The sequence below is a fragment of the Pan troglodytes genome, chromosome 3 (assembly GCF_028858775.2).
Source record: "Pan troglodytes isolate AG18354 chromosome 3, NHGRI_mPanTro3-v2.0_pri, whole genome shotgun sequence".
NCBI classification, from domain to species: domain Eukaryota; kingdom Metazoa; phylum Chordata; class Mammalia; order Primates; family Hominidae; genus Pan; species Pan troglodytes.
In genome coordinates, this window is record NC_072401.2 from 130,292,431 (window position 1) to 130,313,963 (window position 21,533).

General features: G+C 41.8%; 1 protein-coding gene and 2 pseudogenes across 4 annotated transcripts in view; 2 read left to right on the forward strand and 1 right to left on the reverse strand.

Moving 5' to 3' along the window:
- Positions 1–6,506, forward strand: part of C4H4orf33 (chromosome 4 C4orf33 homolog) — a 38,809-nt gene extending 32,303 nt beyond the window's left edge. For 2 of the 4 annotated variants that reach the window (XM_016952218.4, XM_016952219.4), the window contains exon 6: positions 540–2,438. In XM_016952218.4, coding sequence (XP_016807707.1) covers positions 540–717 — 178 coding nt within the window. In that variant the 3' untranslated portion in view covers positions 718–2,438. Of the gene's footprint in view, positions 1–539; positions 2,439–5,272 lie in introns of those variants that run through there. The other 2 variants (XR_010156704.1, XR_010156703.1) reach the window with 2 other exon arrangements.
- A 965-nt stretch (positions 6,507–7,471) lies between these two features.
- On the forward strand, positions 7,472–8,479 carry LOC107974047 (uncharacterized protein C2orf27A-like; annotated as a pseudogene).
- A 1,781-nt stretch (positions 8,480–10,260) lies between these two features.
- Positions 10,261–14,095, reverse strand: LOC471306 (zinc finger SWIM domain-containing protein 5-like; annotated as a pseudogene).
- Positions 14,096–21,533: the final 7,438 nt, after the last annotated feature.

The window sequence follows — 21,533 nt, forward strand, 5'->3', positions numbered from 1 at the left end:
CCTTTGGTCTTTGATGTTGGTGACCTTGAGATGGGGTTTCTGCGTGGATGTCCTTTCTGTTGATGTTGATGTTATTCCTTTCTGTTTGTTAGTTTTCCTTCTAACAGTCAGGCCCCTCTGCTGCAGGTCTGCTGGAGTTTGCTGGTGGTCCACTCTAGACTCTGTTTGTCTGGGTATCACCAGCGGAGGCTGCAGAACAGCCAAGACTGCTGCCTGTTCTTTCCTCTGGAAGCTTCTTCCCAGAGGGGCACCTGCCAGATGCCAGCTGTAGCTCTCCTGTGTGAGGTTTCTGTCAACCCCTGCTGGGAGGTGTGTCCTTGTCAGGAGGCATGGGTGTTAGGGACCCACTTGAGTCTTTCCCTTAGCAGAGCTCGAGTGCTGTGCTGGAAGACCCACTGTTCTTTTCAGAGCCAGCAGGCAGGAACGTTTAAGTCTGTTGAAGCTGTTCCCACAAGGGCCCCTTCCTCTAGGTGCTCTGTCCCAGGGAGATGGGAGTTTTATCTATAAGTTCCTGACTGGGGCTACTGCCTTTCTTTCAGAGATGCCCTACCCAGAAGGGAGGAATCTAGAGAGGCAGTCTGGCTACAGCAGCTTTGCAAAGCTACGGTGAGCTCCATCCAGTTTGAACGTCCCAGTGGCTTTGTTTACTCTGTGAGGAGAAAACTGCCTATTCAAGCCTCAGTAATGGCGGACCCCCCCTCCCTCCACCAAGCTTGAGCATCCCAGGTCAACTTCAGACTGCTGTGCTGGCAGTGAGAATTTCAAGCCAGTGGATCTTAGCTTGCTGGGCTCCGTGGGAGTGGGATCCGCTGAGCTAGACCACTTGGTTCCCTGGCTTCAGCCCCCTTTCCAGAGGAGTGAATGGTTCTTTCTCGCTGGTGTTCCAGGTGTTGCTGGGGTAAGAAAATAAATTCCTGTGGCTAGCTCAGTGTCTGCCTAAACGGCTGCCAGTTTTGTGCTTGAAACCCAGGGCCCTGGTGGTGTAGGCACCCAAGGGAATCTTTTGGTCTGTGGGTTGTGAAGACCATGGGAAAGCATCATGTCTGGGCTGGGATGCACTGTTCCTTATGGCACAGTCCCTCACAGCTTCCCTTGGCTAGGGGAGGGAGCTCCCCAACCCCTTGTCCTTCCAGGTGAGGTGATGCCCCACCCTGCTTCTGCTCGCCCTCTATGGGCTGCACCCACTGTCTAACCAGTCCCAATGAGATGAGCCGGGTACCTCAGTTGGAAATGCAGAAATCACCCACCTTCAGCGTGGATCTTGCTGGGAGCTGCAGACTGGAGCTGTTCCTATTTAGCCATCTTGCCTAAAATATTTTTAAATTGCCTTATATTTTTTGTGTTATTGAGAGTCCTTCAGATATATTTTGCATGTTAAAGGTGTTTAATAATTATAAGTTGGGTTCAGTAGAGTAAATGACACTGAGTGGGTATCATAACTTGAAAGCAATTGTGTGCACATTATGATAATTCCTTTTTCTTTTATTCCTCCTTAACTATAGAGAATTAAGTTTCAATTTTGAATAGCACATATTTTATCCAGATATGAAAATATGCCTCTGTTCTTACCAAGTTTTCAAAAATCACTTCATAGCCTAACTCTAACCCAGACTTACATGGGGATAGGAAAATTTGTTGAGTGCTTTGGAATGACTTTTTTCTGTCATTCTTTAGGTTACAGTGTCATATCAAATACGGTGTCATATCAAATATTCTTGTAGAAATTCATGATAGCTTCTATCTTTTTTAGGGACTAAAAGTTTTTAAGGATCGTTTCATCTTCCTTTTTTTTGTTGTTCTTTAACAGACGTTTTAATTTACTCATCTGTTTTATTTGGTTTTTAAAATAATCTGAAGCTCTTCAGTTCAGATTTTCTAGAAACACCCCCCAAACCAGACACATATATGAATATTAATTGTAATTATTTATTGGCTACCAAAAGACTTGAAAACAATCTTGAAAATTGCTTATAAAAATTACACGCCTATTTACAAAGGTAAGCTATGATGAAGAAATATTTACCAAAAAGAGCACTGTTAAATTTATTTTAAAACATGCATCAAATAAATGTTAGATATATTTTATGCAAGATAATGTACTACAAGTGCTTGTATAGACTAGGTACTGTGTAAAAAATAATATTTTATATCTATTGAGCACTTACTATTGCCAAGTACTTTATATGCATTTTCTCACTTAATTTTTTGGAACAACCTTATAAGGTGAGTATTTTCATTATCCGTATTTTATAAATGAGGAAACTGAGACTCAGAGAAGTTATGTGACTTGCCAAAATCCAGAGAGCTGATAAATGACAGCTGAGACTCTAGCACAGGAAGGTGTACTAGAGTTCATTCTCATGACTATTACTTATAACATCTTCCCTCTTTCCTTGATTGTCCAAAAATTATAAATAAAATATTATATATGATGTTTACAATTTGTCTGAAATTTACTTCTTGGGAACTGATCATGTTCACTGTGAAAAAAAAAATTTAAATACCAAGGTCTCTAGTTTTTATAAAATTTCATTATAATACATAAGACGGACCCACACATTTCAACTGCCTGTAATGTGGGGACACATGATTGTGAAGTAAATGAGATATCCAGTAAGTACCTGGCTAGGTTTCGCCACAGGTGCCAACAGCCCTACTAGGCCACCAGATTCTGTCCCCATCCTGGCTCTTTCTGGCACCATATGGTAACAGTTTTTGTCAATTTAATTATTGGGGCTAGGCTTTTGGGTCTTGTGGCTGCTGGCACATCTAAACAGTGTCAGTGGCTCCAATAATCGCCCAGTTAGTTGGCATCCTTTCATGGGCTTGATCCAGAAAGATTGGCCACAAGAATCCTGGAGACAAGGAAACCACCTCCTGTCACTGTTTTCCCAGATGGAGTCATCCTATGATCCTTTCTTCTTTCTTTCACTCTGTCCTCTATAACATTGTCCCCCCTCTTCCATAGAAGAAGATAAAGAACCTTTGCCTTAGGACTCTTAACCCCAAAATCAATTTTGAGTATAGTAGATGATCTGTTGGTTTCTATCCTCTCCCTAGTCACCTTTCCCTCTAAAATGGGAGTGGACTAAGGCTTTACAAGCTTCAACGTAAAAATAAAACTTAAAAAAATTTAAAAACTTAAATGAGAAAATGTGGTGAAACATCTTTGTGATATTGGGCAGGGGAAAAGATTCTCTAATCAAGACCCCAAAGTTCTGATCAGAATGAAAAATATTATTAGATTTGACTACAGTGGAATAGCAGCTCCATGTTCAGGGGAAGTCGTGATAGACAAACTGGAAAGAAAGAGGTTAGATTGAGAAAACTCACACAACAATTGGAAGCAGTAAGCAATACAAAGACTTCCTACAAATCAGCTATGAAAACCAACAGGAAAATTAGCAAACGAAATGAACAGGCACTTTATAGACAGGGAAACTGAAGAGACAAATAAGCATATGAAAAATGTTCTAACTGACAAATAACCATTCTGTCCTATAAATAAAATACATTCCTGTTAGGGAATAAAGTATAACATCAAATAATGTTAAATGCTGGTGAGAATGTGAGGCAATAGGACTTTAATCTATGGCTGGTGAAAATGTGACCAGCACAGCTCCTCTGGCTAGCAAATTGTCACACCTATTCAGGATACATATTTTCCCCTGATCCAGAACTCCCACTACTGAGTACAGCACCCCAGGTGTCACCACCGGGCCACAGAAGACAGGAGCCAAGATCTTAATCACACTGTACTTTCTTGTAGGGAAGCCTTGGGCCAACTTAGGGTTCTTCAATAGTGGGATTAATGAATGAAACTGAGTCTGTAGAGAGTACAGAAGAAACAATAACAGCCAATATTCACACAGTGCTTATGATGTGTTCTAACGCATACATGTATTAATTAATAACAGCCATTTATTATTAATGCTCCCATGTTATAGGTCAAGACACAAGAGGTGTAGAGAAATCAGGAGAATAGCCTGGCTCAGAGCAGGGGAGCCAGGTTGGCACTCTGCCCCCAATAGTCTGTGTTCCAACCACTGAAGGAATTGCAAGGGGATGGAATGAGATGAGAAGCAATCCCCAAACAGCAATTTCCATCATGTTCATATAATGGCAAGGGATGAGGAGCCCTATCAGATATCCAGCAAGATGAGACATTCAGGGTGATGAGGCATCCAGGGTGGAGGGTTCTTCCTAAAAGTGAATTTTACAAGGAAATACAGATGGACTTAGGAAAAGGTTTAAGAGCCTGACTAAAGTTTGGTTAAGTGAAGAATCATGATCGTATCTCTATCTGTCTGTCTGTCTATCTATCTACCCATTTCTATCTCTGTTGATCTATCATCTACTTATCATCTATCTGTCCAATCAAAGCTGCAGAAATTTCATTGATTCCATATTGAGTAATTTTATGGGGATCACAGAAAAAAAAATTTCTTTATTCTTTTTCATTTCTCCCTAATCTCTCTAAGTTCCACTAATCAGAACCTCAAACTTCAATGACATTGATGTCAACTTCCTTGTATAAAATAAGGCATAAAATAAAATTTCCATGTCTTTTGTTGTTGCCCTAATGTTCCATCTTTCATGTATTTCTTTTCGTTTTTTTTTTTTTTTTTTGAGGCAGAGTCTCACTCTCGTTGCCCAGGCTGGAGTGAAAGGCGTGATCTCGGCTCACCGCAACCTCCGCCTCCCAGGTTAAAGTGATTCTCCTGCCTCAGCCTCCCGAGTAGCTGGGATTACAGGCATGTGCCACCATGCCCAGCTAATTTTGTATTTTTAGTAGAGACAGGGTTTCTCCATGTTGGTCAGGGTGGTCTTGAACTCCCAACCTCAGGTGGTCTGCCCGCCTCAGCCTCCCAAAGTGCTGGGATTACAGGCATGAGCCACTGTGCCTAGAAATCTTTCATGTATTTCTGAGTATATTTGTACCATTTTCAAATACAGTCCTGCACTGCATAATGACATTTTGGTCAACAACAGACTACACATAAGACAGTGGTCCCATAAGATTATAATGGAACTATCACATATAGCAACATCATTACAACATCTGTTGTAATGTCACAGTGTTATGCATTACTTACATGTTTGTGGTGATGTGGGTGTGAACATACAATTATGTATGGTGCATAATGCTTGATGAAAATAACAAATGATGATGTTAATGTTCTATGTATTTACTATTCTACAGTTTTTATTGTTATTTTAGAGTATATTCTTACTACTTTTCTTTTTTAAGTTAACTATGAAACAACCTCAGGCAGGTCCTTCAGGAGGTTTCCAGAAGAAGGCATTATTATCATAGGAGATGACAACTCCATTGTTGTGGGAAGTCAGGGACCCCGAACGGAGGGACCGGCTGGAGCCACGGCAGAGGAACATAAATTGTGAAGATTTCATTTTAATGTAGACATTTATCAGTTTCCAAATAATACTTTTATAATTTCTCATGCCTGTCTTTACTTTTATGTCTTAATCCTGTTATCTTTGTAAGCTGATGATGTATGTCACCTCAGGACCACTGTGATAATTGTGTTAACTGTACAAATTGATTGTCAAACATGTGTGTTTGAACAATATGAAATCAGTGCACCTGGAAAAAGAACAGAATAACAGCAATTTTTAGGGAACAAGGGAAGACAACCATAAAGTCTGACTGCCTGCGGGGTCGGGCAAAAAGAGCCATATTTTTCTACTTGCAGAGAGCCTATAAACAGATGTACAAGTAGCAGAAATATCGATAAATTCTTTTCCTAGCAAGGAATATTAATATTAATATCCTGGGAAAGGAATGCATTCCTGTGGGGAGGTCTATAAACGACCACCCTGGGAGTGTCTGTCTTATGTGGTTGAGATAAGGACTGAGATACGCCCTGGGTCTCCTGCAGTACCCTCAGGCTTACTAGTGTGGAGAAAAACTCCGCCCTGGTAAATTTGTGGTCAGACCAATTCTCTGCTCTCGAACCCTGTTTTCTGTTGTTTAAGATGTTTATCAAGACAATACGTACACCACTGAACATAGACCCTTATCAGTAGCTCTGCTTTTTGCCCTTTGAAGCATGTGATCTTTGTACCTACTCTCTGTTTTTACACCCCCTCCCCTTTTGAAACCCTTAATAAAAAACTTGCTGGTTTGAGGCTCAGGTGGGCATCACGGTCCTACATATAGGTGATGTCACCCCCGGCAGCCCAGCTGTAAAATTCCTCGTTTTGTACTCTTTCTCTTTATTAGCCAGCTGACAATTTTGGAAAATAGAAATAACCTATGTTGAAATATTGGGGGCAGGTTCCCCCATTACTCTATGCATGTTACTGCCCCTGAAGACCTTCCAGTGGGACAAGATATGGAGGTGGAGGACAGTGCTATTGATGATCCTGACCCTGTTTGTGTTTGTGTCTTGGTTTTATAAAAAAGTTTTAAAAGTAAAATAAATAAATAATAGAAAAAAGCTTGTAGAATAAGGTTATAAAGAAATAAAATATTTTTGTACAGCTATATAATTTGTGTGGTTTTTTGTTTGTTTATTTGTTTGAGACAGGGTCTCACTCTGTCACCCATGCTGGAGTGCAGTGGCGCAATCACAACTCACTGCAGCCTCGACCTCCTGGGGCCCAGGGATCCTCCTGCCTCAGAAAGACACCAGTCCTCCAGGTAGACATCAGGTCCCAGGTGGACACTGGACTCAAGGTGTACATCAGGTGCCAAGTTGACAACCAGGTCCCAAATAGACAGCAAGGCCCTTGGTGGACAGCAGGCCCATGTTGAATACCAGACTCATGTAGACATCTACCATGCCTTAGGTAGATACATAGGCTCCAGGTGGACATTAGACACACAGTCCCCAGGTGATCATCAGGACCCAGGTGAAAACTGAGGCCTTAGGTGCATATCAGGCCTTAAGTGGACACCCAAGCCCCAGGTTGATCCCCAGGTCCGAGGTGATTACCAGGCCCCAGGTGGACACCAGGCCTTAGGTGAACAACAGGACCCAGTAGGCCATCAGACCCCAGCTGGATACCAGTTTCCAGGTGAACACAAGGTCCCAAGTAGGACATAAGCCCAAGGCGGACATCAGGCCCAGGTGGACACACAAGCCCCAGGTGGAAATCAGGCCTGAGGAGAACATCTGGCACCTGGTGGACATCAGGTGCAGGTGTACAAGCAGGCCCTGGGCAGACATAACTATGTATAGGTAAGGAGTTGACCTGGGGGAAAGGTGAACAGTCAGCACCTCAGTGGGGTCCTGAGCAGGTCTTATGGAAGGAAGAGGCCAAGAGAATGGAAACTTAAGCGACCTCACTTCCTTGATGACAGACCTGAACAGAAGAAGATAACTCTGGTAACCAGGTGCCCATATCTTAGAGTTAGCCCTGTAGCCAGCTCACTTGGTGGGAGTCGCTCAGGAGAGGAAGCTGTTCTCATGCCGCATCCGCACATCTTGAGGCTTCTGCTTCAGGAATGGCGGGAGTGAGAGCCTTTTCTGATGACGTCGATGAAGGCTCATCCCTCACCCCAGACACCTCTGGCCATTTGACTGAAGGCACCCCAGGTACCTTAGGGCAGGCCTCACTAGTGATCCCATCAGGGCCTCATCTGCACGTTGTCCTTGTCCTCATCTGGCTGGAGCCTCTGGAGCCCCTCGAGGCACAGGCACATGTGAGGTGGCTTGCAGTCTGGAAGACTTTCTGGGGGTGGTATTTTCAGGCTGAATTCCTTTAAATTCAATGAGGTTGTTTTTGTGTTTGGAAATTCCACTGGAAAGTGACTGATGTTTGTGACCCTTTCTCCTTTTTCAGCTCCTGCTCCATATGCAGCAATACAGGAACTTCCAGCAATACAGGAACTTCCAGCACTGTTAAGCCAGTGCCAGCACCAGGGGAAGAGCGCCCTCAGGGACAGTGTTGGAGCTAGAGGAAGCTCCACAGCCCTCTTGCCGCTGCCCTGGTACAGCCAAGGACCAGCCCAATGAGGAGCTGCCTGACATCATGGCACCTACTGTAGCCACTGGCCTCAGCCCTGGATCTGAAAGTGTGGCTGGAGCTAGAGGTGGCAGAGATGGGGTGGCCAACATGGCCCCAGCCAGCAGCTCCCACACTGCTCCTGGTCCTGGGCACAGTGGGAGTCATGGAGGTGGAGACCAGGGTGTGCAGCCTGGGCTCCTCTGCCTCACTGGAGAGAAGCTTCTCTCATTAAACAGAGCTGTTGCTGTGCTCCTGCAGGACCTGCTTGGGCTACTGCTGCTGGGGGTGTATATCTGCCTGCAAAAAGTGCTACAGAGCAGGAAAAGGAGCCTGCGAGGAGGCGTTCTAGCAGCTCCTCCTGCACCCAGAGGTGGTCTCTTCCTCCAGGCATGGACGTCTGTCCTCAACTGGGCATCTGGGCTGTTTGTCCCTGATGTGCTGCCAAGGATGGGCTCTTCTTGACAGGTGGGTGGGGGATGCAGGGGCCAGGGGGGCATCTCCAAAGGATATAGGAACTGAAGCTTCCAAATTCACCACTTGTGCCCTGGGGTCTCCATGCCGCCACCTGTCCTAAGATTTATTCATAATATCAGAATTACAAGTTTATAAAATGACATTTTAATAAAGTTTGACTTTTTGAAACTTCATGCCTTCTTAACTCATGTGAGATGGTGTTTTTGAGGCTATCCTGAAAATCTCTGATAGTTGTGTGTTTTTGTTGTGGTTGTTTGTGTGATTGAATTACTATTGAATCAACTGTCATTGGAAACCTTTCACGTATGGCTTTTAGAAGACCTTGACCTACTTTTGCCTGTTTTGACTGTCTGGTTTATTGTGAAAAGAGGGATCATGTAGGTTAATTTCTCCAGCAGACCAATCACCTTTTGCCATCAAAGATTTGGCATCAGAGTTTCCACAAATTATGTGTACAAGTTGATATGTTGGCACTTTAGCTAATCTAGGGGCCAAAACAGAATGTCATAGACTAGGTAGCATACAAACAAATTTATTTCTTACAGTTCTGGAGATGGTAAAACCCAAGCTGAAGTGGTCAGCAGATTCTGTGTCCGGTGAGGGCTGGCTTCCTGGTTCATAGACAGTCATGTTTCTACCGTGTCCTCACATGACAGAAGAGATGAAGGAGCTCTCTGTGGTCCTTTAATAGGGGCATGAATCTCATTCACGAAGTCTCTGCCTTCATGACCTAATCACCTCCCAAGGCCCCACCCCCAAATACCATCACATAGGGAATGAGATTTCAACACATGAATTTGAGTTTATAGCATCAGGTCATCCTGATCCATATGCACTCACAGGAAATCTATAATCTTCTATAATTATTTGCTGGTCCCTTCCGGGTTTAGGATTTTCTTTTTCTTTCAGAAAAATGATCTTTAATGTGATCCATGGTTTATTCATAGAAAAGCACTGTGAGTTCACACACTTGCCAAAAAAGGGCAATTGTGATACAGAAATGAGAGTGGCTTCTCTCTTTCTCTTTTTTAACCAACACATTAGGCTGAGACGTAGTGGCCCTTGGCTGGATGGTAAGACTTGAGGAGCCACAAACGGTTAACACAACTTCATGGTCATTTTGGAGTAAAAAAGGTGACAGTTTGTCAAAGAAGAAAAACTAAAGCAGATGGAGAAGTTCTTAGTTTGCATTCTAGCTATACCACCCCTTCTCTGTCACACCCCATCCCCAACTCAGGAATGAAGACATGAAACAGTAAACACCAAGACACTGGTATCCAACTGACTCTTCTGAGTGCCCTTGTTACCTCCTACAACAATTCCAGACTGAGCATAGGGGTCAGGAAGGTAGCAGGAACATGATGATACACTGTGGAGGTCAGCCAGGGCTAAGACAGGGCTGCCCACTGGGGCTAGAAATTAGTCAGGAAGGGAGAGGCTAAGTGCAGACCAGCCCTAGCCTCCAAGTCAGCGAGCAATGAGACTGTGGCAAAAGTAGGCAGAGGAAGACTGAGATAGAAAGGCAGGGGAAGAAAGCAAGTACGGGGTGAGAAGAGAACTGTGCACCTAAAGCAGCTAATCTGATGGCAGACGGAGACTGGTGCTTAGAAGCTCATTTGGTGAGAGAATGAATAGAGGAGGCACAGAGATGGGGAACAAACGTTTAGGTGGTGAGAGAGATTTAAGAGGAATGGGGAAGAGAAATCTGGCAAAAAGAAAGGACACATTCATGGACAAATGTTTCAGTGTCCTTGGCCTGATCTGATCCTACCTGGGCACCCAGTCTGCCCTGGTGGTGAGCTATCTGCTTCCTCAGGCAAAGCGCTCTCGCACCAGCAGCATCAGCTTTTTCTTGTCTTTGTAGATTTATTTGAGGTTGTCGATGAACTGGGCAAATTGCAGGTGGTCATCCTGGGGCAGCAGGAGGGTCTCCAGAGCCTTGCTTAGAAATTCAATGAACTTTCCATAGTGGCAAGAGCTGATGTGTGGTAGGCATGAGTGTGTAGTGTTGATATAAGTATTGATGGTGTCATCAGCATCATTGGCAACTGGCACAATGGAGATTTGTCAATGGACATGAACTTTCCAGAGCTACAGCGGCCTGGGGTGCCAGCCAGGCCAGGTGCAGTCATTGTGCAGTGTTGCACACAGGATGTCTGGAAGCACTATGGCACAGTGCACACTCTTCATCACCAGGGGGATGAGAGCTGGCAGCTCATTCTTGCCCAGAGAGTGGCTGAGGGCACAAGCCCAGAGCACATCATTGATGGCTGTGTGGCTGTGTGGGTATCCTGGATATAGGCCAGGTTAAGATGGCTCATGGCCGATAAGGCCAGCTTGAAGGCATGGAGCGGGTAGCCACGGAACCCCATGTAGCAGGTGATGGTGAACAGCTGTGAATGTCTCATGCCATCAACTTCAGCATCAGTGGCAATCTGGTAGGCTGCCTCAAAGGAAATGTGGTCTTCCTCACAGAGTGTAAGGGCTGACAGGGGCACAGTTCTGTGGATGCTTCATAGCACACTGCAGGGCCAGTGTGTGAGCACACCTAGCCACTTCCTCCCGCTGTGGATAGTCAAGACTGAGGCACAGGATAGTGGTGTGGGATACAGCTGTGGTAGCTACAATACTAGTAGCCTCAGCAGAAGTGAAGAGTGTGTACCAGCTCTGCAAGATGATCACCAGGGCCCGCGCACATGACAGGGAGAGCCTGAGCCATCTGGGTCCTGATTCAGGTCTGCCCAGATTACCATTTGGAGTTTGAACTTGGCCTGCATAGATGAGTTCTCCCTCCTCCTCAGCAAGTTTGAGATGATCTGAGGCAAACCAGGGAAAGGGGAGCATCCCAGATGGCCCGACCCTGTTTGAGGTCTCTTGCTAACCCTTCCTTCCCCGGTCAGAAGGTTGAAGGTTTCTTCAGGTGCTGTTAGCCTCTCACAAGGATGGAGCAGTGAAGCCTGTGGTTTGCTTGCCCCCAGGACAGGGTTGGAGATCTGCCAGGGGTTCTAGCCGAAGTGAGGCCTCTCAGGGTAGAGTCTTCAGCTGGGGCTTTGGGCTTTAGAAAGGGTCCTGAGCCTCCAAGTTGTCTGGGGTTTCTCACAAGCATGGACAGGGATAGGGATGAAACCACCTGGCCCACTACCTCCCAAGGGAGCACTTGAGTATTGGCAGCTGAAAATTCACTCTCTTAGATATGTCTCTGATGAGAGGGTCAAAGTTCTGCTGACATCAGGATATGGTTCAAGCAGTGAGAACAGGGCTTGGGCTGGCTGAACAGAGGCCATCTTCTCCCACCAGCAGCCCCATCCTTTCTTAGGCCATTAGGAATAGGAATATGAAAGCTCTAAGGATTCATTGTCCCATCCCAAGAGTAGGGCCTAGAAATTCCTTTCTCCTGGTTGTAGACGGAGGTGGGAGAATCACCCACTTCTGTAGCACAGGTCACCAACCACACTACCACCTCCTGGCATCTCCAGTTAAGGATTGATAAGGTCATCTGCATCACCTGTAACCCAAGTCCCAGGGCCACGTTGAGCAGGGTGCTGTCAGTACTACTGTCAGTGGGAATAGCAATCTTGAATGCATTTGGGCCAGTTTGAAGATGAGGAAGGAAGAATGAATGTGCTTTGATTCTGTATTGCTTCCAGAATTGTTCAGAATCTCAGTGTCTCTTTTGGCAGCAGTCAGCATGGCAGAGGCCAGTTCACACTGCTGTGATACCATATGGTGAGGGTGGGATGTGTCACCTACAGAAGCTGAGTTTTCTTTCTTTCATTTTTTTTTTTTTGAGATGGAGTTTCGCTCTTCTTGCCCAGGCTGAAGTGCAATGGTATGATCTCAGCTCACTGCAGCCTCTGCCTCCTGGGTTCAAGTGATTCTCCTGTCTCAGCCTCCTGAGTAACTGGGATTACAGGCATCTGCTACGATACCTGGCTAATTTTTTTTTTTTTTTTTGTATTTTTAGTAGAGATGGGGTTTCTCCATGTTGGCCAGGCTGGTCTTGAATTCCTGGCCTTAGATGATCCACCCACCTCAGCCTCCCAAAGTGCTGGGATTATAGGCATGAGCCACCGTGCCCGGCCAGAAGCTGAGTTTTCTAAAACAGGTAACCTCATGGCACGTCAGGCTAATTTATAGGACAGGTCTGGACCATGAGACAGCAGAGCTGAGAACAAATACTTGGCAAAGGTATGTATGCATGGGAACACTCTTTTAGTGGATGACTTCTCCCAGACTGCTGAAAGAGCCCCCTTCCAGCAGTAAGATACACTGTTTGCAGTGTTTGCACTAGGTCATCGTCAAGCTGCAGCTCTTGGAGCTTGACGATGAGCTAGTGCAAACACTGCAAACAGTGTATCTTACTGCTGGCTTAGGAGCTGCTCTTCATTATGGGACACCTTGTCCTGTGCGTAGAGGTATTCAGGCATTATCCTCTGTTGACCCAGGTCCATCAATGCAACTTCCAGGGCCAATGACGGGTAGGACTTACTGCTGTTTGGGGAGCCTGCAGCCACAGGTACATGTTGGTACACAGGGGGTCTGCTTTCATTCATATCTGACATCTCCAGATAGCCGTCATCATTCAGGCAGCAGGCCTCAGTCAAAGTGAGAAACAGGCAGCCAATGGGATCGGGGGTGGCCCACCTGGCCCTCCAGGTTTGTGATGGTTGTGGTTCCTCTCTGCAACAATTCTTTCTTCTGATGCTTGTAGATTTCCAGTTGCCCCTGTTGCTGCAGCTTCAGAGTATTAATAATGGTCACTGTGAGTCTGAGGGCCTCTTTTGGATAACCATGGGAACGTAGGGCATCAACCTGAGCACAGGCTGTAGGCACATGCTCAAGGCACAGTGGCTGGCTTGGGGAATTAAAGAGTACTCTTTCACTTTCCTGCTGGCAGGCAGGAGCTGTGTAAACATCACTGCTGATTATTCACTGTAGGTGGCTGTCCTGTCAGTGTAATTCATGGCCCTCAATGGCCCTTGTGAATATCGTTCGTCTTGGTCTGGATAAGGAGTCTGGGCTGTGAATGGCATTCTGGGGAAGTGCATTGGTGATGTTGGACAGCTCATGTCCATAGTTTCCATCCTCCAGGGGACAGACATCCAGGTCACTCCACTTCTGCAGCAGCTGCAGCCAGCAGGATTTCTCCTCCAGTTTGCAGTGTGGATTTAAAGTTATGCACACCCATAAAGCCCTAGCTCATGCCAGAGTTGCCTGACCTTGCCTGTCAGGCTTGTTCCTTGCTGACTCCAGAGTGTGAGTCATGGGTCAGCCATAAACTGGTCAGTTATTAGCATCAGTATCCTTGCTCCATTGGAATCTGTCATCCACAGCATTTCTCGAACCTTGGCAAATATTGAGTTGAGTTGCTTTCCAGAGCCATACTAAGCCCCCTGGGAGAGAAAAAGCTTCACTTGTTCTTTCACCTCTTCTTCATCCAACACCAACAGTTCTCATTGTTAATGCTGGCCCCAGCTGTGGGGTCAGGAGCGCTGTTCACTTGGTTGATTTCTGAGTTGGAGGATAGAATCTCATCTGCCAGTTTCTGTGCGGTAGGAAGAACTTCAGTGTGGTGGTGTGCCATGATTAAATATTCAATGAACTTTTGTAGCTGGTCCCTATTCATCTGGGAAAGGGTTTCAGAGATCGGAAGACACAAGTTTTTCTCTTCTTAAAAATTAGGAAATAAACAAAAAGTTTATTTTCTTTTATTAAAAACTGAGTTTAAAATAATTATGATACTCATGGACACTTATATTTTCCCTTATAGTCTTTACATATTAAATACTTTGATGGCTTTTTATTTTTATCACCATTACACATGGTTAACTTGTTCACTTGAAAAGAAGAACGGGAAAAAGTTGCTGTCCTGGAGAACATTCTTTCCACTTCTGCATAACCCACATTTAACTTCTAAAACATTAATTACATTTGCAGTGAGGCAAACAGAAAATGTTAGAAGGGCAGTCAAACCTCATGTATTAGGGATAAGCTGGTGGCCTTTGAGTGCAGAGAATGCACAATTATGCTGTCCATTGCATATTATTTTTCATTAATGTCTTTGAAGCAGCTCTAACAATGCAGAGCAGCTGATTGTACCTCCTTTAAACTTTCCCTCTCTCCCCCTTCCAATTGACCCTATGCCTCAGGTCACAAAATTTTTCACTGCCTATTATTGCAGAAATATTTTCACTGGCAATTCCAATGGTGAAGTCCAATTGCAGTGGTTCTCAATTGTACCTCTTAAAACTTATAACAGCATGGTTGCCAGTGCTTATAGCTGAGGAAATAATGGCATTCTAAATAGTTATCCAACAGTTTGTTCCAGATCCATAATTATGTATACCAAAATAAATCCATCTCAATTTAATGTGGGGTGATACATAGCTTTACATATGTAGTTGAAGTCTTTGTGAAAGCATGCAAATACATGTATGACTTTAAGTAACTTTGACAGTTATCCTAGCTGAGCACTATCAATTTGCTAAAATTATTTTAAAATACTTATCATATACTCATCATATAAACCTTGAATGTTGAACTCTTATCATCAGTATTTCTTGAAATGGCATTTAGAACCATTTGATCGTGGTGTTTTTCTAGGACATTGTTTCTTCCTGCTTTTTGCCACTAGATGGAAGAAGCAGGTTAACAAAATGATATTTGTGGTGCTTCATTCAACTTTACCAAGAAACACCACATAACTGTGTTTAAAATACTGACAACCTCAGCATGCTTTTATTTATCTATTTTTACTGCATTATTCTTTTTGCGTGAATACTGGATCTAAGAACTGTATTTTTGTAGAGATTAATTTTCTTTTTATTATTTTGATTACTGGAAATTTCAAAAGTAACCAAGAAAGAAAACAATTGCCAGCTGGAAGAGGAAAGGTAAGAATTATATAAAAACATCCATAACAGGTATGCCACAAAGTAATTCTTAGCATGCATTATTGCCAAGGAAGCACACAGTATTGCCCTAGTTGAAGACAGTGGACTAGGTGCTGTGAAACACACAAGAAATGACTTGGGTACAGCTCCTATGTATAAAATTTTTACATTCTAGAAGAGAGCTAAGCAAGAGGTAAGCCAAATGAATTTACACATACTCTTAGAATAATGTAGAGATGGATAAATATCAAAATCACAGATATAATATTTGGGATGTACATGGTAGGTGGGGAGGGAGGTTTGGAATATCACTTTTATCTGAGAACATCAGGGATCACTTCAGGAAGAAACTGGATCCTTGAAGTAGGAGGGACAGAGAACAGCATTACAGTGATAGAGGCAGAATGAACAAAGGCACAGAGGCAGGAAACGACAATTTAAAAAATATTTAAAGATGAAAGGATAGTACATTTTAAAATAATTTAAAAGCTTGCATAGAGAGGACATTGTAAGTGGTACTTTTTAAGCAGATGATAGATACAGGAAGTATACTTACAAACTAAGGTACCATCTAAGAGAAGCACCTTAGATGCTGGGAAAGTGAAGTTTCAGCTTGGAAATGGAAGGTCACCCAGGTTGAAAGAACCTGGAAATGGAAATTCTAGCTTCCATTTGATGCCAGTGTTTTATCAGATGTAGGCTTACTGTACACATGGTTCTATCAATTGTTGGGAAGATTCCATAAGGGAAATATACGTTTTGACTTACAAAGGCAGCTTTCTGTGGCTTCTATTCACCTTCACTAATCTTAAGCATGCTTAAAAGAAGACAAAGGTGGTAAACATTGTCATTTGACTCCAAGAAACCAATATTTAACCCGTAAGGCTGCATGTTTTACTATCTACCTCCTTACCTAGCAGTATATTCATATGGATGATCAAAGAATTCTATTCCAGCCACTAAAGGCAATGATCTTGAGCCCTGACATTATGAGTGGCTATAAAATTATCCAGCTTTTAAATCCAACCACAGAATGTGATTTTATGACCTTCTGTGGAAGTGTAGCTATAGGTTAACTAAAGGTTATGAAGTAATATTTCCTTTTTATAGTTCTGAATTCACTGGCTTGTAATTTCAGAGATCACCTTGTTCTATAGTGGGACAAGCTTTACAGTATTATAATTTTGTATAACCCAATGAGGACCTTGTAACTTTTTCTTTTCTGAATTCAGATTTTTACATTTTTCCTATGATATTGTTTGTATCTAGTTCACCATTTTAATTGCCAAAATTACGCATAGGAGACTATATAATTTTTTTGGCTCTGGAGTAAAGACTTTATATAATTTTAAGTCTCATTTACGTACTTTGTTCTATATCTTGCTTACAAGTAAGATGTAGTTAAAACTTAAATATTATTTTACATCTTACTGGGTAAAAATGCTGTTCATTAAATCTTACTTAAATTTGATATATGTGTGATACTATATAGGATTATTAGATTACCTAAAAATTATATATATACTTTTATATATATATCATTTCCAATTAATAAATTTTGATTATAAACCTCACTTTTTATTATAAAAAGTAACTTGTATCAATAGTTCTCTCTATATGCTAATTTTTCTGGATTCAAAGTAAATATCCTAGTGATTTTAACATACCTACATCATCCATGTTTGAACCTAATTAAAGTTAATAATTTTATTTTGCTGACCCTTCACATCCTTTATAAAATATAAGCTGATTGTCCTACTAAGAGAAGATGCCAGTTTGATTTTACGATATTTTCTGCCTATCTACAAATAAAATCTTTAAAAAATCATAACTCAGTAGTAGTATTGGATATAAAAATATATAATTTCAAATGGATTTGTCAGAAGGATAAAAAAAATGGCCACAGAAACCTACATGAATTATTGTTTGTCTTTTAGGGCCCTGTATATGTAGGCAAGGTAGCGAATAGAGGCAATTATTTGAAAAAAGGTGCGCAAAATGTAAAATCCTACAGTTGAAGAAATGATACAGCAAGGAGTTTTTAGCCTACAGAAATGATACAGCAAGGAATTTTTAGCCTACTTACCCAAACTGTGTATTTACATTGATTCTATTGACCTAATATAATCGCACAACTCTTGTAATTCTTTGCCCTTATAGATGAAAGGGGAACATCTGGAAATAAAATTCTCTAATTCTGATACAACTCAGCCCTAACTTTAATGTTGCTTGGTTTCCTATTGTTCTGATTTGAAAATCATTGGTAATTTTCCTGTAGAGAGTTTTAAAAATGAAATCTGTCAAAAAAAGGTTATATAGCTGAACAAAACCTGTCCATTAAAAGAGTGTTATCTGCTCCTTTATTGACTTTTAGAAGTGTATTTCTTTCAGTTTAGAGAAATTTGATTTTGCCTTTCAGGAATCATACGGTTTTTGGCCAAATAAAACCTCTTTGTTACTATAGGTTGTAGGATATTCCTCTGTGGAAACATAATTTAAAAAACAAAAAACAAAAATCAACTCATTGGGTCAAATTCTGTTTTATGTAGTGCTGGCATCAAGTGGGAATTTCATAAATTTAACAGAAAGCTGACTAAGCAGTTGAGAATTTGGTAAGCATCAAGCTATTTTAGAATACACCAGCAGTTGAGCATTAGGGTGTCTACAAATGTTTTGTGTGTGTGTGTGTGTGTGTGTGTGTCTATATATATATATATTCATGTATATATGAATCTTGCTTAAGAAGTTTCATACCAGAGAACATTTGATCACCAGAATTTTAAAATAGGAATCTTGCTTAAGAAGTTTCATACCAGAGAACATTTGATTACCAGAATTTTAAAAATGTCTTATTTGTCCACACATACTCATTTTTATTGTGTTTCATACATTTTCTGGTTAACATTTGATATTTCCAAACTACATAGCAAAACAAGTGAAATTTCATACTAAATTTAAAATTGTTTTGACATTTTGAACTTTTACTGAAGGTGATAGTTTCACTGAAATTTGCAAGTTGCTAGAAGAATGACTTTGACCATGTTGGGATGTTAGAAAGAACATAATCTATTTATAAAAAGAGGAAAACAATAAATAGAATACATTTTAAAAATCATTCTAATTCTATTTCTAAGCAAAAGTAGCTCAGAGTTAGGCACAATTTGGGAATGTTTAGGAGCAAATGAACAATCATACCACTGACTATATGGAGTTTTAAACTTTTTTGCACACAAATTTCTTCTGCTTTTATGATGGGATAGTTTTCTAAATGGCTGTTTAGACCAATGTTTTATCATAATTTATTCTTGGCTTTAAATTTTGTTTTCTTTTCTTTAGTCAGAGTCAGTTTGGTTAATTTTCTCTACATAATGGGGAATGAATAATTTAAAAGACTTGAATGTATTCTGCACTAGGAAATTCAAGAAGTATTATGTTGTAGTGAGAAAATAGAGTTCTATTGAATTGAGTTCAATTGTATTCTTTAAGATCCTTTTGTCTTATAAACATTGCATAAGAACCATTTGAAATAAAGACTATAACTTTGAAAATAAAACCTTACCAGTGTAGTTAGGAGAAATCGGGATAGAAACAAATAATTAATAAATAAAATAAATTTGGATTAAGACTTCAGATTTCTCAGAGTGTTTTGGTTTTTCTATACATCTTCCAGAGTGATTTTTCTAAAACATAAAACTTGTCAGTAAATTCCCTGCTTACAACCTTCAGTGGTCCACATGGCTTCAGCATAAACTCGAATGTCAGCTCAGTGATCTGCACCCCTTCTGCCAACATCAGTTCTTTCACCACACCCCATCCACCATGTCCCTTATGCTCCGTTTATCTCCTATCTCCCCTCAGCTTTCTCATGGTTCTGGGCTTTTGTTCATGCTATTTCCTCCATTTGTAACATAATTGTTTCCTTTCCTGTTCTGTTCCTGCACATCCTGTGAGGTCTTTGCTGGCACTCCCGTGTTGGAGGCGGAAAGAGTGAGGGTCGTGATCAACTCAGTATAACACTGGAGGCTACATGAGTAAGCAACAAACTGTTCTCATAAATGCAGAATGTTGGCAAACTGACAAACTGCGCCTGCCGCCCAGAAAGACTGCTGAGGTCAGTCACAACCCAGGCGCAAGTGGTTCCTACGATTAGGCGTAATTGAAGCCTGTTAGTAACAATATGAACCTGTGATCAATTAAGCAGCTGACCAATCGTTACCTCCTCCTCCCTGCTCTTGTTACCCAATAAGGGCTGTAGATGCTTAGGCGGCTGCCTTTGCTCATTAGAAGCAGGGAGTCTTTCTTCTCTCCTTCTCTCTTCTTCCCCATGCTAGCCTTTCCTTAAAATAGTTACTTTTGTCTTAAGTTTTCATGTCTTCTTTAAAACAGTTTCTTTTGTATTAAGTTTTCATTTCTGCGTTCGTCCCTTCCTTCAGTCTTGTAATGACGGTCCCAAGCAGTAACAGTAGTAACTGCTATAGTGACAGTCTCAGGTAGTAACTCTGGCAGTCAGCCACACTCCTGCTCTTGCAGCTCCCACCATCAGAACTAGAGGCCCCGTGCTGTGTGTGCCCCTACTTCTATTAAGGCACTTTTCATGCTGTTTTCTCACATGTTGCTCACAGTTGTGTGTTTTTCCATTAGATTGTGAGTCATCTAAGTCCAAGGGACAGGTCTTGTTTTTGGAACTTCATCATCTAGAACAAAAAAGTCATGATGTTTATTAATTGATTAGCACTTGCTAAGCATTCAATATATACCTAGGTCAGAACAACATTCTATTACATTTTGGGAGGGTACATAAAAGTCAGCAGCTAGCATAGAACGTGAGCAATAAATGCTAACTGAGGCGATTACTTTCAGCTTTCAAAAAAATTGAAATTAAAATAGGCAAAATAAGCATCCATAAGATAGTTACATTAAATATATGTATTTTCCTTTCTTGTGCAGCTCAAGTTCCAGGAGGCTTTTTTTCTTTTCTTTTCTTTTCTTTTTTTTTTTTTTTTTAAGACGGAGTCTCACTCTGTCACCCAGGCAGGAGTAGTGCAGTGGCGCGATCTCGGCTCACTGCAAGCTCCGCCTGCCGGGTTCACGCCATTCTCCTGCCTCAGCCTCTCGGGAGTAGCCGGGACTACAGGCGCCTGCCACCACACCGGCCTAATCTTTTATGTTTTTAGTAGAGACGGGGTTTCACCGTGTTAGCCAGGATGGTCTCGATCTCCTGACCTCGTGATCCGCTCACCTTGGCCTCCCAAACCAGGAGGCTTTTCTGACTACTCCAACTCATATTTATCTCTATGTTTTTATTACTTTTCTGTGTATTCCAATCAGGTTCTTAATGCTTTTTTGAACTGTTCATTAGTTTGTAGATGTGCATTTTGTTTTTTTCCCCTAATAATAAAGATTATAACTTTTTTAAGGGCAGGGATTACATCTTTAGCTCTTTGACTCTCCTTTATAGAACCTAGTGAGCAGCTGCATATAGTCTATTCTCAAAACTTGTTTGTGGAATGAATAAAAACATGTTTATGTTGGTAAACCTTGTATGTACTGCATAGGTAATGTACCTGTATTAAGTCACAACAAACAATTCTTCAAAAATTTTTTTTTGTAGAAATTTTGCTATGGGTAAAAACATTTTAATGCAACTAATAGAATTTTTAAAAATGCAATGAAGTATTCATTGCCTTGAGGATATTGGTAAAAATGTTATTTGAGCTTAATTACATCAAGACCAAGGGAACAAGAAACACATTGCTTCACTTATATCATGGTATTTGATCTTCTGTCTCATTTTGGTAGTTGGAATATAAAACTACCACAACATGGAACAGTACACCAGTGATACACAGGCCTGTAACTCTCACATTTAAACCTGGGGCTCAAGGCTTACTAATGGAAGTGAATGCTCCAATTTTCAATGATCCCCCAGCACCATCAGGGGCGCCAGGGCAACCTTTTAATGAACTCTAGAAGTATGAAGGTTAGAGATTTTGTATTTTGAGTGCCAACAGTGAGAAAAATGAAGAACACACATTATGATATGCGGCCATGTTTTCTTACAGTGGCTATTATTTTTCTCGGAGTTTCCAAATACCTCAGCTTATTCAACATGAGTATCTGAAAAATTTAATGACTCAGAAAGCTGGGCCAAAGATTGTGTGAACCGGAATTGAGATTTTTGGAATGAACAGT